The sequence below is a fragment of the Elgaria multicarinata genome, chromosome 3 (assembly GCF_023053635.1).
Source record: "Elgaria multicarinata webbii isolate HBS135686 ecotype San Diego chromosome 3, rElgMul1.1.pri, whole genome shotgun sequence".
NCBI lineage: Eukaryota > Metazoa > Chordata > Lepidosauria > Squamata > Anguidae > Elgaria > Elgaria multicarinata.
Window position 1 is genome coordinate 57,096,632 of NC_086173.1, and position 27,711 is coordinate 57,124,342.

At 40.8% G+C, this 27,711-nt stretch overlaps 4 protein-coding genes across 4 annotated transcripts; all 4 read right to left on the reverse strand.

Annotated features, from left to right (window-relative positions):
* Positions 1-294: 294 nt before the first annotated feature.
* LOC134395355 (myosin-8) lies at positions 295-3,740 on the reverse strand. Its single transcript, XM_063121517.1, has 6 exons — positions 3,495-3,740; positions 2,809-2,934; positions 2,547-2,717; positions 2,361-2,465; positions 1,511-1,606; positions 295-447 (listed from the first exon to the last, which is right to left on the reverse strand). Exons 1-6 carry the CDS (start codon positions 3,738-3,740, stop codon positions 295-297), a joined length of 897 nt encoding a protein of 298 aa, XP_062977587.1.
* On the reverse strand, positions 3,740-8,132 carry LOC134395356 (myosin heavy chain, skeletal muscle-like). The gene is made up of 7 exons (XM_063121518.1): positions 8,105-8,132; positions 7,816-7,934; positions 7,161-7,357; positions 5,081-5,264; positions 4,823-4,988; positions 4,361-4,485; positions 3,740-4,099 (listed from the first exon to the last, which is right to left on the reverse strand). Exons 1-7 carry the CDS (start codon positions 8,130-8,132, stop codon positions 3,740-3,742), a joined length of 1,179 nt encoding a protein of 392 aa, XP_062977588.1.
* On the reverse strand, positions 8,129-10,764 carry LOC134395357 (myosin-1B-like). The gene is made up of 4 exons (XM_063121519.1): positions 10,748-10,764; positions 10,598-10,688; positions 10,114-10,503; positions 8,129-8,287 (listed from the first exon to the last, which is right to left on the reverse strand). Exons 1-4 carry the CDS (start codon positions 10,762-10,764, stop codon positions 8,129-8,131), a joined length of 657 nt encoding a protein of 218 aa, XP_062977589.1.
* A 12-nt stretch (positions 10,765-10,776) lies between these two features.
* LOC134394720 (myosin-4-like) lies at positions 10,777-26,349 on the reverse strand. The gene is made up of 23 exons (XM_063120394.1): positions 26,146-26,349; positions 25,908-26,051; positions 25,025-25,181; positions 22,646-22,673; positions 21,744-21,861; positions 19,224-19,316; positions 19,012-19,075; positions 18,825-18,923; positions 18,586-18,689; positions 18,361-18,499; positions 17,125-17,243; positions 16,886-17,035; positions 16,206-16,376; positions 15,605-15,911; positions 15,402-15,469; positions 15,034-15,121; positions 14,813-14,930; positions 13,994-14,117; positions 13,773-13,909; positions 13,372-13,627; positions 11,291-11,533; positions 11,012-11,188; positions 10,777-10,926 (listed from the first exon to the last, which is right to left on the reverse strand). Exons 1-23 carry the CDS (start codon positions 26,347-26,349, stop codon positions 10,777-10,779), a joined length of 3,258 nt encoding a protein of 1,085 aa, XP_062976464.1.
* Between the last annotated feature and the right edge of the window lie 1,362 nt (positions 26,350-27,711).

A 27,711-nucleotide genomic window follows, 5' to 3' on the forward strand; every position in this document is an offset into this window, starting at 1 on the left:
GAGAGTACTCAAGTGTTGTGTAATCCTACATGTCTACTCAGAAGGAAGCCCTATTGAGTTCAATTGGACTTATTCCCAGGTAAGTGTGTATAGGATCGCAGCCTAATCTTATTCACCAGTATCGATGCCAGGTGAGGAAGAACTGGAAATCACACATTTTTATGTATGCAAAGGTTTCTACAATCTTTATTTCCTAGACACTGAGAACAGAATAAACAATAATTACAAATCAAAGTGATGAAGAATTTCACATTTTGTGCATTTCTTCAGTCACCTTGAAGCATCTAGGAAAGCTTATTCTTCACTTTTGACCTGCTTTCCAGTATCACGGGTCTTCACCCGCAGTTTGTTGACCTGGGACTCTGCAATGTCAGCCCTTTCTTCAGCCTCTTCAAGCTCATGCTGAATCTTGCGGAACTTGGAAAGGTTGAGATTGGATTGTTCCTCCTGAAAATGAAAACAGAATTGTGAAAACCAAAATATAAAAAGTTCTATTTTATTTGGGACATAGCAACATGATGTGATGGGGAGGGAGCTAAGGTGAAGATAAAGGTCTTGAGTCTCCATTGCCCAATTAAATGTTGCCGTTCTCAAATTAAGAAAATCTAGTTTAAAATTCTTCATAAAGTCTATTGGAAGTAATTTCTGTTTAGTTCTATGTATGGGTTTAGTCCGTGAACTTTTCACTGAATATCTAGGCAGACATATTTAAATATTCAAAATTTAATTTGAGAGGAGAGTTTTTGGATAAAGATAGAACAACCTGGAAATTTTACTCTAAATGATACAAAAATGTAGATATGCCCGCAGATGTAATTATATTTGTAGCCTGAACCACAATCCAGTCAACAATGAAAGATGTATTTTAATTTAAGTTGATGTGATTCAATTAAAATGAATGAAAAATGCTATGTTTATAACACAAATATTCCGATTTAAATGCTTCTTGAGTTCTCTCTTGCCATCAGAATGAAGAGAGATCAAGGGAGGCCATAAAATATTTGGGAAACATAGCAAGATGAGTTTCAAACTTGGGAAGGTTTTTTTCAGGAGAGATCTGGAAGAAAGCAACTCTACTATGTAATGAAATTAGATGCAATTCTTATAGTAGAAGTAACAGAGGTGTTTTCCTGGCAGGGGCTACTCTGCCTCTTAACAATTGTACTTTTCCTTATCATTGTCTCTCCGTGCTGGGAAATGGTTGAGTTCTTAATTTCTGCCTTTCATGTTGCCCTAAAGCCATAGGAGTTTGGCTAGGAAAATTATGGGAAACTAATCACAAATTACTGATAAATGAAATTTTGCTTCCTATTATGTAATATTCTGGTGTTCATTATTTAACATATTACTACTAGCTCAAACCTTTCTTTTGATTCTTCTTGCTCATAGTATCACATAGGACAACACTATCCCAATTCAGGCTATTGCTTACTAGGGTGTTTCAAACACTTTATTGTGTTTTGTCAAATTTGACATGTAACCCTTGTTCTAGTTTCAGTGCAATACTTACAGCTTCTTCAGATTGTCTCTTATATGCTTTCACTTTCATCTGCAGTTTGTCAACCAGATCCTGAAGCCTCAGAACATTCTTCCGATCTTCCTCAGACTGAACAAAGTTAGGACAAAGAGGGAAGAAAGTGAGTTTCTATAATTTAAAATCCTGTCCTCAGTTTGACTTTTTTGAAAGAATCTTTTTTTCTAAAATTGAAAAGATGAATAAAACAAACTAGAACAATAGGATGGGGGAAACACCATGGATTATAGAGGCTAGGTGCTTGATAAGAGGAAATACTTCTTTGGTGAAGGAATTATGCATTGGTGATAATATTGGTTGTGTGGGATAGGCTTTATCGTGGCATGGGTTGGAGGAGAAGGCTATCAATGGCTACTAGTCCTGATGGTTATATGCTACTTCCAGTATCAGAGGCAGTAAGCCTATATATACCAGTTGCTGGGGAACATGGGTGAGAGGATGCTGTTGCACTTGTGTCCTGCTTGTGGGTTCATGGTCGACAGCTGGTTGAACAATGTGTGAACAGAGTCCTTGACTAAATAGACCCTTGGTCTGATTCAGCAGGGCACTTCATATGTTCTTATGATGGGTGATTACATTTTGCATTTTGCTTTGCATAGAGCTGCTATTAAGGAGACTTTTATTGTGATAGGAGGAAAATAAAGGGGGCAGTTTTTATGGCTTATGTAATTTGAATTACAAGGTCCCGGGAAGAAAAGTATTTTCAGCTCTATGAAAATATATTCAATCCTCAAGAAAGGGTAGGTTAGTCATTGATCAATAATTGATCAATAATTTCAGTAGAGTTTCTTTGACAGTATTACAAGGAAACATTTAGTACTCTCACCTGGTAGGACAGCTCCTTTACACGCCTCTCATATTTACGAACACCCTTGATAGCATCAGCACCGCGCTTCTGCTCGTTCTCAACTTCAGCTTCCAACTCACGCACCTGAGGGGGAAAAGAAAGAATTAGTGTTTAGCTGTACCTTTTGCACCCAAAGTGTATGAAGACTACATGAGGGATACACACCCTGTGCTCCAGTTTCTGGAGCTGCTTCTTGCCACCCTTCATTGCCAGCTGCTCTGCTTCATCCAGCCGGTGCTGCAGGTCCTTCACAGTCTGGTCCAGGTTCTTCTTCATCCTCTCCAGATGGGCACTGGTGTCTTGCTCCTTCTTCAGCTCCTCTGCCATCATGGCTGCCTATTCATAAAGATAGCAATCCAGTTCAAGAAACCACTCATACCAAGTATACACAGGATCATATTTCAATAGGAAATTCCTCCAAACTCACATCAGTGATAGCCTTCTTGGCTTTCTCTTCTGCATTGCGTGCTTCTTGAATAGTCTCTTCCACTTCACTCTGGATTTGAGAAATGTCTGTTTCCAGCTTCTTCTTGGTATTGATCAAACTGGTGTTCTGTTTGGGGGGGAAATTAGACTTTGTGGTGTTTCCCCAGAAATACAATATGATTTCTTTAAACAATCAAGACAAAAATATTCAAGTGCAGAAAAAATGGCATCTACTTAAAAGTTTGAATGTCATGAGCTCTACATCAAACATTTTCTTAGGATGCCTAATCTAGGTGTAAATCCAGCATCTCCTTCCCCCTGCAGCCTCCAACACTGCTTCTGGATCAGATTTGGAGACATGTGGGGGATGCAGGGAGACAAGGAGGAAATAGTTCTACTGGTGGACAGTCAGGATTGGATACAGCCCCATGTCTCTTAAATTCCCTTCAGAGTTTTAAAGGAGACCAAGAAGCCATAGCATGCACTGAATCTACTATAGAAATATCATCTCCACAGATGTTTCATATAAGGGTAAGCAAATGTTCAGGCATCACAGTGTTTCCTTTAAACCATATGGCAAAAAAGGGGGGAAAGACTATTCACCAAACTCAAGTTTTGCTCTCTAGGACAATGGCTTTATGCATTCCTTCCTTAACAAGTGACTGTGCAATGGTAACAGATATTTACCTGCGTGTGGAGGAGTTGCACACGTTCACTGGCATCCAGAAGCTCTTGTTCAGCTATCTTCCTGCCTCTTTCTGTCTGTTCCAGAGCTGCCCGGAGCTCCTCAATCTCAGCCTGCATCAGATTAGCTCTACGCTCAATCATGGCCACCTGCTCTTTTAGGTCATCTTGGCTTCTGACAGCATCATCCAAATGCAGTTGTGCATCCTGTGTAAAAGAAATTGAGAGATATGAAGTCCGAGGCCCCATTACAATTCCAGTGTTTCTTTGCGAGTTGCTTGAAATGGTCCTCTGGATACCTTGAGCTGGCCTTGTGTGTTCCTAAGGTTCTTTAGTGCCTCAGCAGCTTGGCGGTTGGCGTGGCTCAGCTGGATTTCCATTTCATTCAGATCTCCCTCCATCTTCTTCTTTACCCTCAGGGCATCATTCCTGCTCCTGATCTCAGCATCCAGTGTGCTCTGCATGGACTCTACCACTCTCAGGTGGTTCCTCTTCAGCTGATCAATTTCCTCATCTTTCTCTGCAATTCTCCTGTCAATGTCAGCCTTCACCTGGTTGAGCTCAAGTTGGATGCGGAGGATTTTGCCTTCTTCATGTTCAAGAGAAGCCTTGAGAAAACCAATTATATCAGTATTAATAATGGGCTAAAATATAGCTCCCTTCTCCATTACATTAAAATCCATTAGATATAATTCTTAATAGTAAATATTTTATGCATTTTCCCTCCAATCATCAGAACAGCCGCATTTTGTCCATCATATTTCTGTTCATACCCTTTCAACTTACTTTTTTGAAATCTTTTAGAGTGTTTAAAAATATATTACAGAATAAGAACTTTTGTTTGCCATCAAGAAGAATGATATGCATACCTCAGCTTCCTCTAGGGAAGCCTGGAGTTCGGATTTCTCTTGTTCAATCTGCTTCTTCACTTTCTCCAATTCATGGATAGCCTTTCCTCCCTCAGCAATCTGTTCCGTCAGATCAGAAATCTCTTCTATTGGTTCCACACAAAAATAGTTTCAGACAAATGAAGAGAAATAGATGAACAGTCTTTATTTGGATGAGGATAAACAGAATTAGACTGGAATGGGGTTGTGGGGGAACAGTTTTTCTTGGCTCCCTCAGCTCACCCATATGGGATGGATTAATTACTCCCAACTTGGGTATTTATACACACAGGTGTCTGTCTCAGCATTGGGGAGAAGTGTATGAAATTGTATCATTCTCTTTGTCCCTTGAGAGCAAGGCATGATTTCTGAACTTTTAGCTTCTCAGTGTTGTGTCTATGGTATTTTAAACCCACTTCTTAGGTGAGAAAATTATGGACTTACGTTGGAGATTCTTGTTCTCACGCTTCAATGTTTCCAGGTGATCCAAGGATTCCTCATAGGCATTCTTCATCTTAAAGAGTTCTGTGCTGAGAGAGCGAGACTCCTTCTGGGAAGCTTCCAGTTCAGACTGGGTTTCCTCATATTTTTGCTTCCAGTCTGCCAGAATCTGCAAAACACCACCAAGAAATAAGCAGTGAATTCATTGGACCATTGTGCCATATGCTCTCTTTTTTGCTTCATATTATGGCCAAAATATACCTTATCGAAGTTCTTCTGCTTCTTATCTAGAGCTGCACAGGCTGCATTGGACCTTTCCACATCAATCATCAGGTCCTCCACTTCATTCTGCAACCTCTGCTTTGTCTTCTCAAGAGAAGCACATTTGGAATTCACAGCCTCTACATGTTCTTCCGCATCCTGCAGACGCTGGGCAAGCTTTTTCCTGGAGGGACATAAAAATAATAATTTTAGTGGCATATGGCATGAATCTGCTTAAGAAACCTGGAAGGAAGAAATATCATTATTTTATCAGAAGCATGGCCCATTTTCTCTTACACTTATCATAGGTTTTAGTTTTATTGACGTGATGCACTGAGGAGATAAAGGACACTATGCACACTCACCTGGAAATAAGTCCCACTGAACTCAGTAGGACTTACTTCTGAGTAGACACACATAGGTTTGTCCTGTTAATCACTGTGCTTACTGTAGTTCAGTGGCCGAGCACCAGCTTTGCATGCAAAAGGTCCAGACTTCAATCCTTCACTTTTCCAGGTAGGGTTAGGAAAGAGTAAAACCCCATGAGCCTCTGGTATTCACTGTCAACAATGCTGGGCTAGAGGGACCAATGGACCAAAAAGATGTCCAGTGGATTCTGGATAAGGCGGCTTCCTATGTTTCTACTTAATATTTATTCAGTCTTTCTTTTTTCTTCTTCTAACCACCTTTAAGGATTGTACAGAGAAAGTCTGCAGTGCTTATGGTCTCAGGAACCACTAGCATATGGGTGCTGGAATTTGGTACGCAGACCAGATAAATGGTGAACCTTTGAGAATTGCTTTCAAGTGATAATAATTCTAAACATTCAATTAATTAAGATTTGCTTCATTTCCTGTATTGATCCACACTTCAGTTCAATACAGTCACACAGACACACACCGTGGTTTTCTAACACATGATGACTCATTGTGACATGAGTGAACTGCTTCCAATTAAAAGTATTGTTTTAATATGCTGTGAGTTGATAATGTGAAGTGAAGTTATCTGAAATGATATCTGTGCGGTTTCTTCTCTGATTATTGTTGTACACGAGCAAATTCTCACCTGATATTATATTAATGAAGAAATTAATAATATGGCTGCATTAACAAGGACTGAATTGGATTCAAATACTTGACAGCTTCAGGGAGCTCATCTCTGCATCCTCTTTGGTTATAGAAATAATAAATGGAACTAAGGACTCTCTCTTAAGCCTCATGGCTACTCAGCACGAAACTTAACACTTGGTTGCTAATTAGAATTTTCAGAAACCAAGCAGTATTTAAATTCACCCCTAAAAAGGAATTGCTGTTTTAATTTTAAAAAGGTCATAGAATTAGTACATAAAACAATGCTTATATAGCAATGATTATGTTGTATTTACCCTTTGGAACACAATATTCGCAAAAACAGGAAACAAAGTATAAGCTACAAATATTTGACGAGTATTTTCTCGCATCAAGGAGGTTAGTCGTGCTGTGAAGTGTTAGAACACTGACAGCATATCAATTTTCAAAGTTCAAGGGTGAATGTTGATCTTTATGTAGTCAAAAATGTACCATCCATGAACGAAAGGGGAAAATGCCAAGGGAGAATGCCAAGGTTTACATAAGTACAATAACTACTTAGGGGCGGGGGGGGGGGGAACAGCTTAAGGGGGGGATAGCTCTAAAAACAGCCCATATTGCAGACTGGAAGGGGCTGTGGCTGGGACAAAGTGGCTTGTGACAACCTTGCAGTGTAACTCACAATGAATACTGCAGGTCAGTCTTGGAGTAGTTTACAGCAGTTATCTATTACTTTTATCCCCACATTGGATATTGGGCTGGGAAAGAAGTATATAAGAACCCTGCAGTGTGGTTCACTGTTAAACCTCTATTGCTATTTGAGGGCCTATGCTGAGGCTAGCTTATGGCAGCCCTGCAATGTAGTACACTGTTCATACTGCAGGTCAGAGGTGGGGCTGAGGCTGGCTTAGATTCCCAGTCAAAAGTACTATAAAAATTTTGGTGCCCTATTTGTTCTCCTAATTTATTTATCGTACAAGAGCCCTTCTTATGTACATTCTGTGCACACATACTTGGCCTCTTCTAGTTCCTCAGTGCGCTGGATTGCATCAGTCTCATATTTGGTTCTCCATTGAGCGACTTCACTATTGGCCTTGGACATGGCACGTTGTAGCTCAGCCTTGGCTTCCTGTTCCTCTTCAAATTGCTCCCGGAGCAAGTCACAATCATGACGAGCAGATTGCAAACCATGGGCTAGTGCATTCTTGGCCTGGAGAAATGAAAAGATTTGTTAAATGATTTGCTGGCATCTTTTTGGAAATTTTTAAAACTCCGTGTTTATGCCATTTCCCCTTCCTTCCTTTTGTTGTATCTAGAATGGAAGCCTTCAGGCAGGGCCCGTTATGATTTTTCCAATTCTAAAGTGCCTAGTTGCAGACACTATATAACTAACAGTGGAATCCTATACATGTTTACGTAAAGACGCAAAGTGTTCAATGGGGCTTACTCCCTAGTAAATGTGTTTAGGATAGCAGGCTAAATAATAGTATTTGGGAAAATTTCTTTGTAAGAGAATATTGCTGTGTAGGTCATCAGTTCGTTGTATATTTTTGTCTGTTACTATTTTATAAAACATTTTCAAACCCTTTACAGTTCTTTACAGCTCCATGCAGGATTAGCAATCCAATACTGAAAAGCTTTTCTTCTAGATGTATACATAATTCACACCTTTGTTTCCTCTTCTAATTGCCTCTTTAGTTCTTCAATCTGTTGGGTAAAGCCTTGCTTTCCTCTTGAGAGTTGGGAAATCAAAGAATCTTTTTCTTCTACTTGGCGGGCAAATTCACCTGAGAAATACAAACAGAGGCGATGACTGGGCTAAAAAGGCTGAAGAAAGAGTACTCTACAAGAATAGCAGCAACTCTCCAAATTTTGGAATGGCTGGCTAAATATATAATATTCATGACTATAATATTTAGTCATGAAAGCAGCTTTATTCTTCACATTTCAATTTTACTGTATATAAAATGTATTACAGTTCTCATGTAATATATAACGAGATAAGTGTCTTGCCTGTTTCTGTTTGCAGACGAGCTCTTTGAGCACTCAGGTCATTGATAGTGCGCTGGTGTTCTTCCTCCTTTGCTTTAACCTCACTGAGCTGATCTTCTAAGGAGCGGGCTAATTTCTCTAGAGTTGACTGAAACAGGCAATTAGAAATACACTGAAATATTCTTCAAAATAATATAATAATGAGAACTTTTTCTAAAAACAAGAAGGTAAAACTAGTCAGCTATAAAAAAAAGCATAGATAATCAATTTATTTTGACTGAAATGAAATATGTTGCTAAGGTGATTAGTCCTCTTCTTAGCAATTCACAGTACAGAAGTAAACTAATGCCTCCATTTCTACAAAATAAAGGACTAGCTCTTTGATCAAACTGCAGGCTGGTGCGATTTGGCATAGAAATTACTTACCTTGCAAAAACCTAAATTGCAATAGTTGTGCTGAAATTAGAGATGTTCATGGATTTAAGTCTCTCTGCATTTTTAAGCACACTCACCTAATTCACACTTCCCAGGCTAAATTGAAAAACAGATCCTTCAGCTTGCAATACAGTTCTTGGCTCAAAAAAAGTAACAAAAAGATATATTTAGGATAAAATGCATACTATTTTAGGATGAATGTATTTTATGAAAAATGTATGTTTGCATTTAAATAAGATTTTTCCAACTTAAAAAAATGCAGATTGATGTGGAGAGTTATAAATGAACACATCAGAAATGGGCGTGGACCGGAAATCGAGTGATCCATCCATCTCAAGCTGAAATCCCATAACTGGAGGCAAATTCTGAGCACAGAGCCTTTGATATTCTAACATACACTTGCAACGAGCAATGGGGGAATTTCTTTGCCTCTGCACTCTGCATTGGTAAGAAAGAAGTCTAATCACCTTATCAGTCCACACAGCCATTATATTGACTACCCTGCAGCAATTAAATATAGTACATTTATCACATTAGGGATGTTTTGCTGGCATATCGAGTTTCCCTGTTTACTGGGGAGCCGCCATTGCGGTGCACGCTGGTCTGGTGGCAGGAAAAGGAAGGGAGCTGGCAGGAGCCTGTGCAGCAGCAGCATCTCCCTATGGCCTGATAGCGTCGAGCCAATCAAAAGGCGACTGGCTCAGCTGGGGCGGGGATGTGAGGAGGGAACTGAATGGAGCAGGTTCCCACCCTTGTCTGCCTGCGCACAGAAGCCTTGTGGTTCAGCTGGCGCCATTGCCATTGCTGACTTCCCCACTCACCCACACCTGGTAATAGCAAATCTTGCAATGAACAGAAGTCAGTTGCCAGTTAATGGGACTGGGAAGAAATTTTACCTGCCTTCTAATTGGCAAGGAAGGGGGCAGGGTTTTCGCCTTCCTTATTGCAAGATTAGTTCATGTGTAAAAACGTTGAACTACACTGTTGTTGTTTTTGTCTTGGTGGAATTGTATTGTTTATGTCACAACATTGTGGGCTGTGATAGGCACTGGGCTGGGTCAATTTGGGAGGGAGAGCGGGATTGGGATTCCCGCTCTCCCATGGGGGGATCCCCTTAAGGAATCAGGGTGGCTATGGCACCAAGACCAGACTAGCACAGTGGCTGCAAGGGTGCCACATCCAGGGTGGAGGGAAAGGGGCTTCACGTTAGCGGTCTGCACCGTGGTGGGCATCTGCCCCTCCAATCAACCACCAGCACTCCTGGCAGGCGGGCCAGGAATGGAAATCGGACAGCAGTCGGGTTGCCCGATGGCAGGATCCATGCCCTTATGCCTCCGCCAATCCTATTCAAAATCAATAAAGTTGTGGCCGATTTAATAACCCATTTAAGTTGAGGTCTCTGGTTGGTTCCTTTCATCCGCCGCACAGACACAATTAGACGGTGCGCCACAGAAAGGAGTCAGTAAACCTTGTCCCAAAGATGTATGGGATTATGCAATAATTCTTTCAAATTTTGGCTAATGTACCGATGTGCAATACCTTAGCTTTAGAGACGGTTTCCATATTGCTAGCAAGGTCATCAATCTCCATCTTCAGCTCACTCTTTTCCTTTTCCAGTTTCTGTTTCACACGCTGCAGATTATCAATTTGTTCCCCAAGTTCAGCTGCACTGTCTGCGTGCTTCTTGCGGAGGGCAGCTGAAGTTGCTTCATGCTGCAGAGTGGCCTCTTCAAGGTCCCGGCGCATTTTTTGGAATTCCGCCTCACGCTTTTTGTTCATTTCAATCTGAGCTGCTGTTGCCCCACCAGCTTCCTCCAGACGCTCACTGATCTCTTCAAGTTCCCGTGAGAGATCAGCCCGCTGCTTCTCTGCTTTGGCCCGAGATGCACGCTCAGCCTCAATCTCTTCCTCCAGTTCCTCAATACGGGCCTAGGAAAAGCAAAGCAACCATTAACACCCAAAATGTCCTCCCAGATGAATCCATTCTCCCAGTCGCAAGAGAGCCAATGTGTGCTTGACTTGCCTGTAACTCCTTGATCTTCTTCTGAAGCTGGGAGCCCAAGGCCTGCTCATCTTCAATTTTGCTTTGGAGCTGGCTGATTTCAAAGTCTTTCCTTTTCACAACAAAACACAAGGTGTTAAATCCAAGTCAAATGCTTTGTAGCACAAAGACTTCCTGAGGGCTTCCATAGCAGGCCTTACTTACTTCTTAAGCTTTTCATCCAGCTGCTGCTTATCGTTTTCCAAATCCATTGTGGATTCCTGGGCCAGCTTCAGATCCCCTTCAAGCTTCCTCTTGGCTCTTTCAAGGTCCATGCGAATCTTTTTTTCTTGCTCCAGAGACCCTTCAAGCTGTAGAGAAAGTGGTCATAAACATTCTAACACTATAAAGCTACCTTTACATAAGAGCTGCTGTTCCCCATGTTGTTGTGCTTACATCATCTACTTGCTGCTCCAGCTTGGTCTTTGCTTTGGTCAGAGTATTCACTTTGTCTTCCTCTGCCTGCAGGTCATCCAAGGTCTGCTGATGGGCCTCTTGGAGGGCTTTCTTTTCTTTGGTCAGTTTGGCAATGTTCTCATCCAACACAGCCATCTCTTCAGTGAGGTTTTTCACCTTTTAGAAGTGAACAATTAGGTTCAGCATATTATTATACTCTACAGTGTCAATACAACATTCTGACTTTGCTGCAGTTTGGGGGCATGTTCTGGTCAGTACCTTGTTTTCCGTGGCATGCTTCTCCTTTTCAACCTTGGCCAGTGTTAACTCCAGATCATCAATGTCTTTCTTCAGTTCTGAGCATTCATCTTCCAGTTTCCTCTTTTTGGCTGTCAACTCAGCATTCATTTCTTCTTCATCTTCTGCCCGTTCAGTCAGCTCCTTAACTTTAGCTTCCAGCTGGATTTTGGTTTTGATCAGCTGGTCACATCTCTCCTCAGCATCTGCCAAGCCATCAGATTCCTATGGATAGGAAGCATTTTTCTTTTTAAGAAAAAAAACACACCTGTTTTTCTCCCCTCCCTTGATTAGTTGAAGAAGTAGGTTTTTGTTAATGACATATGGTAAGATAATTTTCCTCAACCAGGGAATTGAAGACATGCTGGCATACACAGGTTGAAAATTGAAAGTGTCATATTCAAAACTCTTCATTCTGCCGTGGGCAAGGAGTATGCCCTGTTGCAGGGGATAGTATGCAGGTGCTAGCTTGGCCTTCTGGATAGTGATGTCCAAGCATCCCTCTCCTCATCCCAAAAGGGGTCAACCCTTCATGAGCATTCCACTGAACACTCGCAAAGCACTTGCTGCTGCCATCACCCTGTTATCCATGCCCAAGGCTCTTCAGAAATTTACTTGCAGGCAGGGGGAAGACAGAGGCAGTGGCAGCACCTTCAGGTCCTCCCAGGCCCTGACAAAGAACGTTTTCCACCTGCAACTGGACTTAGAGTGCTCCCAGATGAGGTTTTTTTGGCTGCCATCACCCTGCCTTATTCACTGACAGTTCTGGGGGTTCTAGATCTCACTTTCTTCTACTTGTGACCCTCCTGTGCTTTCTTACCACTTCTTTTTTTCTTCCTTTTATGCCGAAAATTCGTTAAGGAGAAAAGACATAACAGTTGCACAGTGCCTACTGATTGCTGGTGCTAGGAGCCTCCATCTTGAAACACCCTTGGATTTGTAGTCCAGCATGCTCAGTGAGAAAATTATGCTCTGTATCATTCTTGCTGAGGAGAAGGGCTTCAGGGACCTTTCTGAGCTCAACTACCCCATTGAAAGGCTAACTCATTGTGGAATGGAGGAAAGGGGACAGGCTCAGTCCCGATTCTTCTATTAGGTTCCATAGATAAAATATACAGACTGCAAACTTGGACAGTCTGAACACTGAGGACAGATAAATTCCCCTCAGTGTTGTACCTCTTTTCTTTTCCCGTGTAAGTGAATGGATGCTAGAACAAATAAATCATGCATATTGGAACACCTTACTTCTGACGATGGGAGGTTCAGCCTTCACTAACTGGCCATGAAATGGGGGGAGGGATTGCACAAGGGGAGGGGGAAAGAAGATAAGTGGTAAAGCTGAGTGTCGAAAAGTTGAAGAGAATACAGTAAGTGTCTTGAGCTAGGGTTAGAGAGAGGGGACAAATGGAGACAGGTGTGGAAGACCAAGACATCATGGAGGGTCAAGGGACAGAAAAGTGAAGTAAAAATAATAAATCAAAATGAAAGGGTGGGGCAAAAGGTTTTTCTTTTTCTCTTTAAGCTCCATCACACCGGGGGGGGGGGGGGAACACACTCCCTCCAGCCGCTTCTTTGCCCATGTTTTCCTTCCTCAGTTACTTCCTCTTTCAAAAGAGGAAGTACCCAATGAGCATGAGGCCCATTGAGTCCACTGTTCTCATGGAACTGCTTCTCTTGCACACAGCATGAGAGAGCAGCAATTCCGAGTTTAAAAATACATCGGACTTAACGAGGGTTTTTTTTGTCACGCAAGGAAGGCTAGAAGGGGTGGAAGGCGCGCGGGAGGCAGATGTCATGTGAGGGACCGGAGCAAACTCCATGAGTGCCCAGTAACGAACATGCAATAAAGCGCTCGTCGGATGGAGCTTTTTGTCCCCTTCTTGCACTTTGTTGTAGGTTCCCACTTGTTCTTACTATCTGTAAAATATTTTTTTTTAAAGAAGTCAAATTATCCCAAAATATTTTCAATGAAAAATGTTCTACAGTTTTTGTCTCCACCCAACCTATATCAGAAGCATTTTGTCAGTAGGACAAAAATGTTTAATATCACCAATAATGCTTACAGACTGGACTTGGAGTTGCAAGTCATTCTTCTCTTGCATCAGAGACACCATTTTTTCTTCAAGTTCCTTTCGTTTGGCTTCTGACTTTGCAAGGTCTTCCTTCGTTTTCTCAAACTCTTCTTTCATATTGGCCATCTCCTTCTCTGACTCAGCACTCTTTAGCAGAGGCTTGATCTTGAAATACAACTTCATCCAAGGCCAGGTCTTCACATTCATGAATGAACGGACGTTGTACTGAATAGTGAAGATGGACTCTCTGTAAGGGAGACAAATTAAATCAGAAGAATGATTCAAGAATAAACTCAGTGTTCAAAACATGTTTAATCTGATGTCTTAATCTTGTGCATATGGGCTCATTACATTAGTGTGATCATGGGTCCTATTATAAATGGCAAAACTACCTCCTTTCCATCATTTTCTTGAACTCCACTCTCGTTAGGTAGCCACGGCACATGGCTTGGGTACGTGTAATCAACTGAGCCAGCTTATCATCTCTCATCTCTTCTAGAGTACCCAAAAGGCCAGCTTTGAAGAACACCTGGAAAATGAAAATATTACAAAGTATTGGTCACTGTCTCAACAAACTCGAATATTACATTCTTGTGTCAGAGTGTAATTTTACCTTGGTGTGACCAAATTTATACTGAGTGTGGTCAACATCGATGGATCCAAGAAGCTTCTCAGAAGCCTTCTTGCTATCCATGAACTGTCCCTCTGGGATGGCACTTGCATTTAATATTCTGTATCTGTTGGGAGAAGCATACAGTTTTTATTTTGCTAAAGCATTATTACAATTGCCACTAACTTCCCAGATGGTTATTCATGAAAGCACAAGATGTGTTATGTGGAATCTGCATTTGGCTATGGAGTGAATGACCTCATGTCTAGGAAACTCTTCTTAAATATGATGTGCAACCACTAATAGATTTATTAGTAACTATGTCTTACTGCAGCTATTCTTTCAAGGTAAGCGATGGGAAACATGCGGCCTTCCAGATGTTGTTGGACTGCATATCTCACCAGCCCTAGCCAGCATAGCCAATGGTAAAGGATGATGGGAGTTGCATCTGGAGGGCCACATGTTCCCCATCCATGATCTAGGTCCTTCTGAAGTTTTGTTGTCGTGCTGCTACAAGTTGATGCAATACAAGAAAATTTATAATGTAATACAGGTACGTAGCCAATGATTAAAGTTCTTCAGAGTCTTTTCATTCCACCCCACTCACTTAACCACATACAGGATGAACATAGTCTAAAATAACTAAGGCTGCAATCCTAAATACACTTACTAGGACCTAAATACCATTGACCTTAATAAGACTTACATCTGAGTAAACAAGCTTAAGTTTGCACTGTATCATATCAAAGGTACAGATATAGCTATATGTATAGATATGTACACTGAAAAGCATAATAGTAAAATAATGTATGGCATACTAACCTCTGTTTGAAGTCACCATAAATGATCCTGCTAGGGAATCCCTTTCTGCAAATTCTGATACCTTCTAGCACACCATTACACCTCAGTTGGTGCAATACAAGTTCATGTTCCATGGCACCTTAAGAGAACATTAGAGAATGATTAGCATTACAGGGTAGAACTCGGAGAGCAAGTGCTGCATCACACTTCTCTTTTGATTAGAGTACATTAGAATGTCTTACCAGGAGTTTTAGTTTCATTGGGGATGAGGCAGCGCACAAAGTGAGGGTGAGTGCTCCTCAGATTGCTCATCAGCTTGTTTAAGTTCTCCTGTGGGACCAGAAGCATTTGTTACATCTGCGTGCTGATGAAACTCAATTCACATGACTCACACTACCAAAACGACAAGCCAATTTATGTCATCTTTTTCAATTCTAATTATCAATCCTGGACATATTTTTGTCTTTGTAGACAATCTTTTTTGGACATATTGATACTTGTAACACTACTTCCAAGTTCCCCCCTTCTTTCTGATATAATCCAGGAAAAGGAATTACTGCTTTAAAAAGTTTATCCCGTTTTAAAAATAACAGACATGAATTGTACTTACCCTAAAGAGAGCAGACACAGTCTGGAAAGAAGAACCCTTTTTCTTGCCACTTTTCTTGGCACCACCCTCTAAATTATAGAAAATAGATAAAATAAATAGATTTGATTTAAAATCCTTCGATGAATTACATAAAATTATACCATTAGAGTCTAAAGGAACTATCTACTTTAGATCTGTTAAGTTGCTAACTAGGGAGCAGTTACCAGCATCTGCAGGGCGATCAGTAAAAAGTAATGCCAGGGTCTTCATGGATGATTTCTGGTAGAGCTGAATGACACTCTCATTCAGGGGGTCCTTATTCTTCTCCAGCCAGCCACTGATGTTGTAGTCCACAGTGCCAGCATAGTGCACTAGGGAGAAGTGAGCCTCAGCCTTGCCTTTCCCAGGCTTGGGCTTTTCAAAGTTCTTGCACTTGCCAAGATGCTGGTCATAGAGCTTGTTCTTGAAAGAAGTGTCTGTTGCCTTGGGGAACATGCACTCCTCTTCTAGGATGGAGAAAATGCCCATGGGCTGGAGGGAGCAACAAAAGCAGATAGAGAGAATGGAAACATTGTTAATAGGCCCTACAGTGCAATGATGTGGTACAATTGAAGTTTTAATTCCATAAATCTAATTTTCACATAACGAATGCTATAGCTTTACAGCTCTACATTTGCTTAGGCAAAAATTATTTATTTATTATTATTATTATTATTATTATTATTATTATTCTATTTATTTTTGCAATTAAGGATGATCTCAAGTGCATTCCTAAATCAGGGATTGTTTACAGTTAAATGCAAGGTAAAAAAAAATTAAGGAGACCTTCTCAATGAGTTCAATGCAGGCAGCCAAGTCCATTCCAAAGTCAATGAACTCCCATTCAATCCCTTCTTTCTTGTACTCTTCTTGCTCCAGCACAAACATGTGGTGGTTGAAAAACTGTTGCAGTTTCTCATTGGTGAAGTTGATGCAGAGCTGCTCCAAGCTGTTGAACTAGACAATGGAAAGATACTTTTTAAGACACCATAATATTTAGCTGTGTTCATAATCCTACTTTCCTAATGTTTAATATCAAAGACATTCTCTTTTGGTTTGTGTAAATATTAAAGGTTTGTGCATACTTAGCAAATGATAAGCTTCTTCTGGATAGTTATTCCAAGTCCTATCAGGCAAATGTATACTCGTGCTTTTCCATTATTGCACCCAAATGTACTCATATATTTGAACTCACTGCTTTCTGAGCTTTTGATGATATTGCTTACACTCTGCCCTAGAGATGACTTGGATTTATGAGCCATACTCTTCATGCCAAATCATTCCTACAATTTCCTATCTGTGCCAGACATTTCTGTGTCAGCCATCGCTCCAGTCAACAGCTCGGAAACAATTTCACTCCTTCAGTGCCTTTGCATTTTGAACATTACTGAACTGTAATTGCTTAAAAGTTTTATAATCCACATAACTCCATTCCCACACTGTTCCATCAGGCCCTATTTCCTTACATCAAAGATCTCAAAGCCAGCAATGTCCAACACTCCTATGAAGTGCTGTCTAGCCTGCTTGGTATCCAGCTGCTGGTTGATACGAATGACCATCCACAAGAACATCTTTTCAAAGACAGCCTTAGCCAGAGCACCAACATTGTTGTACACCTATATGAATGGAATGAGAGGAACTACAGTCAGTATCCAAGCAAAGCACCAATTGCAGATATGACAAAACTTGTATTGTAGATCATTACCTGCTGGACAGTTTGACCTTTGGTGACAAACTCATTGCCGACTTTGACTCGAGGGTAGCACAGAGCTTTCAGCAAATCTGCTGAATTGAGGTTCATGAGGTAGGCAGCTTTGTCAGCAACTGAGGACACAGATAAGAGGAAAGGTTTATGAGCCCAATGTATAATATTTTCTACTCTGGAAGAAGTATGCACAAACAAACATACATATAGGAGAGATCTTACAAGAAATAAGATTAGGAAGAAGCAGAGTTGTAGCATGAATGTGACTGATTTTTCCAGTGACACAATCAAGAATAGGTATGCCTATCTGAACACAAATTAACTTCCTGATGTGACATGAAAACTACTATTGTGACTACATTCTGCCATCCCTTGTTGGCTAGCCTCATTTCACAGTAGTAATTAGAATACTGTGAGGATGAATAACACCTATCGATAAATGTCTAAATAATAGACATTTACTGAACAACAGAATTTAAATCCAATGTTGTTGTTTTTTTAAAAAAAATTAAGATCTCAGATTGGGAACATTAATTCAAATTTTCCAAAAGTGAGAACACCTGGTTTTCTGCGAGACACGTCCTTTTACAGGACTAAGCCCCTCCCAACCCCGATGACGCTACAGCCAGCGTCAGCAGGGTGGCCCCGTCTCTTCCTTGCCCCGCCCACAAATCCCTCCCCACGCCCAGGCTTTGCCGGGCATGGCAGAATGGGCCATCTCTGAAACTGGCAGTTCTTAATGTTTGCTTAACATCTCTTATATAGTAAAATTCCACAAAACAGCAATTAATTAATTTCAGTCTATTACTGGTGTTTAAGGATAAACTGGGGGTTATCAGCTAAAAAGTCATGATAAACAATGTGTTTGTCATCATAATATAAAAATGGGGGAAAGAGCTTAGTTGGCTTTTGAGCAACTTATGAACTTTGGAACACTATCGACCATCATTCAAATTTTTACATTATGTGTGTATTGAAACAATTCCTGTCTTGTCCCAGATAGGGGAGTGTATATATAACTTAACAGTGCAGTCTATACATGACTCCTTAGAAGTATGCCCCACTGAGTGCAATGTGACTTACTCCCAGGTATGTGTATTACGACTGCAACATTAGGACCTCATTTTTATGCATTCAACTTCAGCTGTTCGAGTGAAATTTAGGAGCAGCTGAAGATTAAGGGTTTTTTTTGTTTTTGTTCTTTGCTGATAGTTCCATTGCAAATTGTGCAAATACCTTCAGTGCCATCTGGCTCAGCCTGCTCCTCACGCTGCTTCTGCTTGAACTTCATGTTGCCATAGTGCATTACAGCCCCTGTTAGCTTGTAAATGGCTGTCTTTTCTTCACTGTTGAAGCCCAGGATGTCAATGGCACTCTGACAATTAAATCAAGAAGTTTAAGTGAATATTCTTTATATTACCTCGTTAATTTAACAGAAACTTAATTATTCGTATTACTTACATCTGTAGCCATCAACTCTTCCTGATCATCTATGCTGGCAACAGTGATTTCCCCTTGACTTACAAAGTGGAAGTCATAAGGATTGGTGGTAATCAGAAGCATCTCTGAATAAAGAAAAAAGTGGCTATGGATCGTGCTTCATTTAACATATAAAAAAACTATGGCAACATTTAACCAGAAGTCAAAAAAATATATTACTCAGCAGCTGCCACAGGAACGGCAGAAAATGTGTCTCTTACCAATCAGTTCCGGCCTCTTGTTGGACATAATCTGATAAAAGATGTGGTAGCTTCTTTCAGCTTTCAGCTGGAAAGTAACTCTGGACTTCTCCAGGAGATCTGGCAAGAAATGGGAAGCAGAAGCAACCAAATAAGAAACAAGTAAAAGAGACAGACAGACAGACAGACAGACAGACAGATCCCTTACATGTCTCAATGTCAGCAGAAGCCAGTTTGCCTGTGGCACCAAAATGGATTCTGATGAATTTACCCTTTAAAAAGGAAAAGGCATATCATTACAGATTGTAGGACACATATTCCGCATATGTTTTATTCTACTAGAAACTTACTAAGTGAAAGGCAGTACACTTAACAAACATGAAGGCCAAGTACTGCATTTAGATTCTGCACAAGACTTACAAAACGTGAAGAGTTGTCATTCCTCACAGTCTTGGCATTTCCAAAAGCCTCCAGCAAGGGGTTGGCACTGATGATTTGATCCTCAAGGGTGCCCTGTAATGTAAATATTATTGTAACATTATATAAAATCGTACAACAGTTGTACAAAATCACTAGGGCTGTGCTCCGCTCTGTTTCGGGTCATAGAAGCGGTAGCGGAGTGGGGTGCTTCGCCTCTGTTAAAGGCAGAGTCGAAGCGAATCAGGGGCTTAGTAAAGCATCACAAAGTGGACTGCCCATTTGCGGAGCGATCCGCTTACTTGCGAGGCTCCACCCACCATTTTGGAACTTTTTCCCCATAGGATTGCATATAACTTTTTTTTTGTTTTTAAAGCTACATCCCTGAAACTTACTGCGCTTAGAGAGTGATGATTGGTGGTCATTTGTGTCGATTTTCATAATTTTTTGTCATGCGGTTTGCTTGCTATTAATTTTTATAGAATGGGTAAAACGGGAGGGGAAGCTCTTTTTTTCACCCTTGATTGACGGATTCAACTCCCAATCATAAGTGATCACCTGATGTGAAGCATCCTCCAATCCCAATGTTGGAGGGGGGAATAAGCAAAACGGGATATTTAGTAACTTTACTTTCTTGTCTTTGGATCGGACTTTTTTCAGTGTTTTGAAGCAGTAGCTCCAGTAAACTCACACACACAACCATAAATCATATACTAAGTAAAATAACAAATAGGCAACACACCACTGCAAGGTACCCACCATAACCTTGGTGGACAACTGGATAGAAGTGGTGCAAGGGGATGATGTCCATGCGGCATGTGGACGTGCCCAGTGCACACTGCCCCGCCTTGAGGGTCATCAGAACCCTCCAAAGGGTAGCCAGTGGAAAAGACAATGATTTGCATGAGTTGAGGTGTGACGTAGCTTCTCAAAGGCAGATACCCAGACAGGACCATCCAAATGGGTGGTGGCACAGTCCCCACCGGGCACGTCCACTTTCCCCTTACTGGTAATAAAGTCAGACACTGCCTTTTTTAAAAAAAACTCTTGTTGTGATTATTAGCAACACTGCTGCTTTTAATTCCACCCCTCCTTTTTTATTTATTTATTAAATTTATACCGCCCTATAGCCAAAGCTCTCCTGGCTTTCCCTCTTCAGTGAAGTCAGGCAGGCTTTTCATTGTGGTTCAACTTCTTATTGTTGTTGTGATTATTAGTAGTAGTACTGCTATTATTAACATTATTATTATTGTTGTTTAAAAATGGCTGTGATCACAGTGCAGTCAATCAACTCTGAGGGAAGGAACACAAAGCTTTACTCTTATCCTCCTAGCCCCCTATTAGTTATGGGATACAAAAGGCATATCTCTGTGCTGTTCCCGCCTCAAAGGGCCAGTTTGCATTACTGGCTTTGAATGGCTTGGAAACAATCCTTGGCTCACTTACTTGTGCCTTCAGAAATGTCTGCTGCATGCCCGCCTTCCCGCTTCCGCCTGGGTGCTGTCATTGTGGTGTATTGGGATCTGCTGGGACTTACTTCCCCATAGATCTATGGCATAGTCATACATCGTGTAGCACCTCTCTGCCTGCCTCTCTGCCCTCCTGGTGCCTGGGAGATGTAGATGGGCTGTGTGGGTCAACACCACCACAAGCCTATGGCATGTTTGCTCCCATTGCTACAGGGGTATAACCTCCTGCTTCCTCTCCTCCTCTGTGCCTGCCTCACAGGGCCGGTTTGTGTGTGTCTTGCTTTGACTCAGGGCATTAGTCCTTCATCATGCTGAAAAAGGCTGCTGCGTTCACCCTGTTTAAGATTTCATGAAGTTCCGTATGTTCATTTTTGAAGTGTTTAACCTGAGATGAAGATTCTTATTTAGATTTATCTTTAAAAATTCCCCAAAATTCAGGGCATGCTCGGATTTCCTTCAAAATGGGCATGTATCTGGATACATTTATAAGCTGCCACGGTGGCCATTTTGATGTTTCTAACTTTAAAAGTGACGGAGATGTAAGCACTTTTGTTAATTGGGGTTAGGGTTGAGGGTTAAAACTTTCAAAATCCCCCCAAAATCAGGGCATGCTTGGATTTCCTCCCAAATGGGAATGAATAAAGATCTAGGTGGAAGCTGTGATGGTGGCCAGTTAGAGGTCTGTATCTGGAAAAATGACGGAGATAACTGCATTTCTGAAAATGGGGGGGGATTTAAAAATATTCCCCAAAAATCAGGGCATGCTCAGATTTCCTTCAAAATGGGCATGAATCTGGATACATTTAGAAGCTCTCATGGTGCCCATTTTAATGTTTCTAACTTGAAAACTAAAAAAGTTATAGGTGTTTGACATTTTAATGCAAGTCTGTGGTGGAAAAACACCGAGCACCGATCCGGAGACCCACTGTAGAGTGGAGCGGACCGTAGGCGGATCAGCTGAAAGAGGAGCGGACCCGATCTGGAAGTGGCAGATCACGGGGTCCATGCACAGCCCTAAAAATCACAACTTTTCATTCTCTGGCAAAATATATACCTGAATTTTGCTTTGTTGGACTGGCTCTTCCTTTTTCTTGTCACTTGTGGTTGCAATTGTTGCAAAGTACTGAATGACACGTTTCGTGTTCACAGTCTTTCCAGCACCAGATTCTCCACTGTTGACAAAGGGATAGCAGAGTGTTGACATGCAGCCTGCCCCCTATATAACTACAGATGAACAGCCAGTAAGCACCCAATCTTCAAAACAAACTAACCAAACGAACTCTCTATAACAAGGATGCACAACTTGTGGCCTGCATACTGCATGCAGCCTCTCGAATATAGCCACCCCAAAGGCAGCCCTGACTCCCCTGTAACTGAATTCCATCAACCGCCACCAGTTTTCTAAAGAGATTGTTCTTTTCCTGCCGTAGCTAACTGTGAGAAAACAACAGTCTGTATGTTGATCACTGGGAGAGGGGGATGGAAAGAAGGGACTCCCTCAGTGATTCTGATACAGATTGTTATTTCCTCCTGCTGCAAGTAGCAAGGAAAGAGCAATCTGCACCAAGATTTCTGTGATGCATGTGTGTATGAATGTGTGCATACTGTGCATGCATGCAGAACCTGACTACTGAACCAGCAGCAGACGTGACCCTTGGTGCTGAAAAGGTCTTTCACCACTACTCTATAGAAATAAAGATTGTCCATAGAGAATGAAGTCTTACTTAATCAACAATCCAAAAGCAGAACACTAGGAACTCGAAGATCACTGAGAATTTACCAGGATTTAAGTCTTAAACTACTTTGTCAACAAACCCTTTCCTTTCCCATTTCTCCCTCCCCACTTGCTTCTTTCCTCCAGGAAGGGGAAAGGAAAGAGTGTACTGAAAAAATAGTTTTTGTTTGTTGTAATGTTCCACAAAGACAGCGTACATTCCAATAAGGAAACAAACTTACGTGATCAGGACTGACTGGTTCTCACGATCTGGAAAGAGACATAACCAAAGAGTTACTGGGTTACTAAGGCTATGGTTCTTTGTAAACCTCCTCGAGTAAACATGTTTAGGGTCTCACCACATGTAATTAATACAAATCTTGCAATGGCTTGCATACAAAGAGGACATAATTAGAAACCAATATGTAGGAGTGGGGGGAAGTCAGGGTTGTGTGATGTGATACCACACAAGCTGTTAGCAATAGTACAGAATTTGGTAATGCACACAAAATTCAGTTACCTAAGAATCTTTTGTAGCTTTTTAAGGGTGCTTTTTTTTAAAAGCAAGTCTGTAACCCTTACAACTACAAAGATTTGCTTGGATGTGTGTGAGCAATTCCTGATGAAACTTCATAAACCAAAGCAGGCTGAATATGATTTCCATGAGTAAAGCCTCAAAGTTCTGCATAGTTACTTCCTTCTACCTATGACTCGCAAAACTGGAATAAATTATGCAGTACAAAGGAAATATGCACATTTATTCAAATCCTTTTTTTTTCATACAGACTGAAAAATCTGATGCAGAACTTGGACTGCCTGAGCACAGAAATTTAATTTTAGGGTGGAATGACATAGCCCCTGATAAAGCCTTAGCTTATATATGTATTAGTCATACATTTTAATTAAAACTTTTTGTATAATTATATGCTTTAGTAATTGAATTAAATAACTGAAACTGTACATAGGAATGATTAAGCAGAATCATACTCTAACCAACAATAATAATCTGGCCATATTATATGAATGCATCTAACATTGATCTGATTTATTTGCTGCTGCTATAAGAGTTGCAAAGTCGTGCTATTTTAGTGAACATTGTTTTTTTTAAAAAAACACCTAAGATACTTGTTTAGCGTTGTAATTACTGATGGTGACACCAAACAGAGTGTCTGTTTTTAAAAGCTTATGTATGAAATGGCAATTGTATAGGTTTAATAATGAACAAACAGCCAGGTTTGGGAACTCATGGTACACGTTCATATCACATATTTTCTCTGCAAGAGAAGTTCTCACATTCAATGTGTATCTGCTTGTATAGAGAAATTAAATGTGAACTGCAAGGACAATATCCAATAGAGTGTGTGCAGCCGGCCCTGCTGGCACTGGCAGGCATGTGGCCTCTACCACCAATAGCTGTGATGTAGGACTTCTGGGGGCAAGCACTGCAATGAGTGGAAACACTTGTTTCTAAAAAGGGCAGGTTGTGCCCCTTCCAGAAACAAGCTTTTCCACCCGTTGCAGTGCTTACCCCTGGAATTGCTATGCTTTCAGTGCATGCACAATAGGGACTGCTCCATGCCCTGCGCCAGCGGGCTTGAGTTGCCTGTGCAAGAGCTCCATTGGATACTGCCCCAAGATCAAATGAATTGCTGGACTATCAGTTCACATATTTTTCATAGGGATTCTTCACACAGGATGCTAACCCACATTCAGTAGTTGAATGTGGTGGTTGTTTGTTGAACCATGGGTTGTTTGTTGAACCATGTGTTAGTACGTTTTCTGAATCCAGGACATTTTCCACAAGGTTAAAATTGCAGTGTTGCTTGTCAACCACCCTCAACAATCAACAATAAACCATGGATTCTTTTGGTAGCTTGTTCGAGTGTGGATTAGCATGTTGTGTGAACCCAGTCCACGTGTGCATATACCCAAGGAAGGTTGGTGCTCCTTGTGTATACAAATGACAAGTATGAATAGAACCTCTACCATAAAGTGCCATATTTTATAATCAGAAACTGACCCCAGTATGCAAATTCTGTGTGCATGCAAACTGCCTTGTATGACTAGTGGGCATGTGTATAAATGGTGGATTTTGCCTGCAAAATGCATGCAGCTCAGGACTAGATTTTTTTAATTGACACTCACTTTTGCTTGCAAAAAAATTGGCAAGTTATGCATGTGCATGCTAATTTATATGTGACTCTTGTTTCAGTAATCTATTCCCAAAGTAAAAAAAAAGTAAAAAATGAAGCTATCTATCCTTAAGAGTCATACTTCATATTCTTCATTGACACTGGAAAATGTATGTACATGTAAACAATATTTGTCATGTTTTCTTCCCCGCCCCCCAACTCATCATTCTCATTTTGGGTGAAAGGTGGATCCAACTTAAATTTATGAGCAGAATTAGGCTGCAGGTGAATTAGGGAATTTCTTATTTGTTTTGAGCCAGATCTGTAAAACTAATCTAACTATTTGCTATGCTGATGGGGTTCCACATTTCCTAGAAAAGATATTGAGTGCATTTGGACATCACTTTAGTCCTGATGGCTTAATAAGCTATGAACAGTAGTTTATTTTAGAATTAGTCAACAGTGCCTCACCACTATTTATATACTCACCAGTTAACATGAACTGATAGGCATTGTCAGAGATGGAGAAGATGTGGGGAGGAGCCTCTTGACGCTTCTTGCCCCTGTAGGCATTAACCACCTCAGGGTTGTACACAGGCAGCCACTTGTAGGGATTGACAGTGACGCAGAAGAGACCTGAGTAGGTCTGTAAGAAGAAGAACAGAGGGTTCTTAATCTAGTCTTCTGCATGTTGTTAATTTATTGTTAATCTTAATCAAGTCTTCCTACAATAACATCCCCATTAGTAAAAAAAAAAAAAAAAATCAGTCCCAACTTTCTGTTGGGCATGTTCAAGAACGGGGCTGAGGATGTATATATGGAGCAGGTGAACCATCTGTGTGGGGGAGGGGGCAGGAATGGGCAATAAAAATATAAATGAATGCAGTACTTGTTCCTGTCTTTGGCCCAATACACTAGGAAGATAGGACAGGGTTTAACCACACAAAAAAAGATTTATATCCTGCCTTTCTGCCCCCCCCCCCCAAATGGCACTCAATAGCATTACAAACTGGGCAATTGTTACAAACTTGAAACTTATCATAAAGGGTGGTGTAAAAAGAGGGAAAGAGATTTTAGAGCATTGGTGCAGAACGTCTTTCAGCCAAAGGGTTGAGCTCCATTTCAGAAAAAGTTTCAGGGGAGGGGGCACATTCCACTGGTGGGCAGAGCCAAAAGCAAAATAAGAGAGGCCAAAATACAAATACAACAACAACCACCCAGCATATTTTAGTTTAAAGCCAACCCCAGAAGGCCAGATTGGGATTCTAGGAGGGCTGGATTTGAACCTCATGCCGGAGATTCTGGACCCCTGTTTTAGAGCCGTAGATCCACTATAAAAGGGCAGAGAGACCATGTTCCAGAATATGCTTACGTAGATCATCCAGGCTGCATAACGTTCTTTGAGGTTATACAGGACAGCAGGTTCATGGAGATGGGTCATCATAGCCATGTCCTCAATTTTGTCATATTTGGGAGGATTCATGGAAAAGATTTGATCTTCTTTAACAGTCACATTCTAGAAAATAAAGAGCAGAGTAGTTTATATCATCTTAGAAAGGAGAGAAGAAATAATGATTAAAAAAAAAACGCATTCCTTGTCTTTTACTCACTTCTCCCTTTTCTGTCTTGACTGTGACTTTCCCTCCTTCCCTGCTCTGAACAGTGCCTTTGATATAGGCGATTTTAGGATCGATCGCGAAGACTGAGTTCTTAGCATCAAAGGGTTTATTTTGGGCCTCAATTCTTTCCTTTTCTGGCTTTCGAAGAAAAACAGCAGCTGGCCCATAAACGGCCATCTCAGCGTCCGAAGACATGACTGCGATTTATAGTGCGCACCCCAGCAAAGAAAAAAAACTGTAAGAAAGAAGGATATGAATCATGTCATGAAAATGTGGAAATATTTCCTATATTTGACTTCTCTTTAGTATCCTATCATATATTTATTTTACAGCATGCAATTTCCATCTCCTCTTGCCCTTGATTTGATCCAAGGTCCTATTTTTCATGTGGAAAACCATACAGTTTGTACATTTGTTTTCTGAATTCTGTGCTCTGGACCAACTTTGCCCAGCCTAGTACCCTCCAGACGTTTTGGACTTCAACTTCTATCTGCCCCAGCTAGCATGGACAATGGACAGGAATGCTGGGAGTTCTCATCTAAAATGTCTAGAGGGAATCAGATTGGGGAAAGCAGTTCTAGATCCTATCATGCCCATGGGTTTCACGACCAAAACATTTTGCAGCCTGAAGTGGAACAACAAATGCCCCCCTCCACCAAGTCTAGGTACATAGTACCAAGGCCAACCAAGTTATTTGGGCCACCCAAGACAAAAAACAAAACAAAACTGCACAAGCACCTCTCCCCCTTTCTGACAGTAAAATAGTAGTAGTAGTAGTAATTTAAACAACAATTTGTTATCCTTTCTTGACATTCAAGACCAGCTACCTGAAGTTGCCTCACTATCTCTCATGGTAAGCCCTGATGGTATTTATTCTGTTATCCATGATACTGTGTTAGATAAACTGCTGAAGCCAAAGGAGCAACTGGGGTAAACCACCATTTTAATGTTTTTTTTTATTATTATTTCTTGTATGCTCCCATGAGAATTGCTGTTCCAGTTGAAGGACAGGGTATAAATTATATGAATAAATAAACAAAATAATGAATGAATAAAAATAAATCATAGAGATTTAGGTAGAAAAAATGATTCACTTTTGTGGTCCATAGGAGAAAAGAGATAGAAGTGGGTGGGTTTTGTTTAAGCAGTGGGGCTACCGTCTCTCATCTTTCTTTCCAAGCAAGTTAGAATACAATGTTTTATTAATCTGATATTAAAAATAGAATAAAATGTCTTAGTTGTCATGTATTTTTAGTTGAATCTTTTTGTCTCCTATATTTTGAATTTGGCAGATATTATCATTTTAGTTTCAGGTGATTTATTATTTCCAGTTAGCTCTATGCATCTAATTAATAGACTAAATTAATTATGTAGACCGGAAATTAGAATCCAGCCTCTGTGGACTCATTCAATTTTACCTACTTCAGTCTGCTTTGCTAGGAATTTGAATGTTGGAATCACAGGAGTTCAAGGTTTGTTCTGTACTTTATTGTATTTTGCGTGCCAAAAACTGAGAAGCTTCCTACAGAAATTCTATAGCATACTTGCCATGCTCCC

Excerpts from the sequence above, each read along its gene's own strand:
- LOC134394720 (XM_063120394.1), bottom strand. The coding sequence starts at position 26,349 with ATGTCTTCGGACGCTGAGATGGCCGTTTATGGGCCAGCTGCTGTTTTT. Across the intron at positions 15,470-15,604 it reads TGATCGCCCTGCAGATGCTG|AGGGTGGTGCCAAGAAAAGT; the intron begins GTAACTGCTCCC and ends TCTATAATTTAG. Across the intron at positions 14,931-15,033 it reads CAATGAAACTAAAACTCCTG|GTGCCATGGAACATGAACTT; the intron begins GTAAGACATTCT and ends TGTTCTCTTAAG.
- LOC134395356 (XM_063121518.1), bottom strand. The coding sequence starts at position 8,132 with ATGAGAACTGTAATACATTTTATATACA. Across the intron at positions 5,265-7,160 it reads GAGGAACTAGAAGAGGCCAA|GAAAAAGCTTGCCCAGCGTC; the intron begins GTATGTGTGCAC and ends ATGTCCCTCCAG. Across the intron at positions 4,100-4,360 it reads CTTCCCTAGAGGAAGCTGAG|GCTTCTCTTGAACATGAAGA; the intron begins GTATGCATATCA and ends GGTTTTCTCAAG.
- LOC134395357 (XM_063121519.1), bottom strand. Across the intron at positions 10,504-10,597 it reads AGAAGATCAAGGAGTTACAG|GCCCGTATTGAGGAACTGGA; the intron begins GCAAGTCAAGCA and ends TGCTTTTCCTAG. Across the intron at positions 8,288-10,113 it reads AAACCGTCTCTAAAGCTAAG|TCAACTCTAGAGAAATTAGC; the intron begins GTATTGCACATC and ends TGCCTGTTTCAG.
- LOC134395355 (XM_063121517.1), bottom strand. The coding sequence starts at position 3,740 with ATGGGGCCTCGGACTTCATATCTCTCAATTTCTTTTACACAGGATGCA. Across the intron at positions 2,935-3,494 it reads TGCAACTCCTCCACACGCAG|AACACCAGTTTGATCAATAC; the intron begins GTAAATATCTGT and ends CCCCCCAAACAG. Across the intron at positions 2,718-2,808 it reads CCAAGAAGGCTATCACTGAT|GCAGCCATGATGGCAGAGGA; the intron begins GTGAGTTTGGAG and ends CTTTATGAATAG.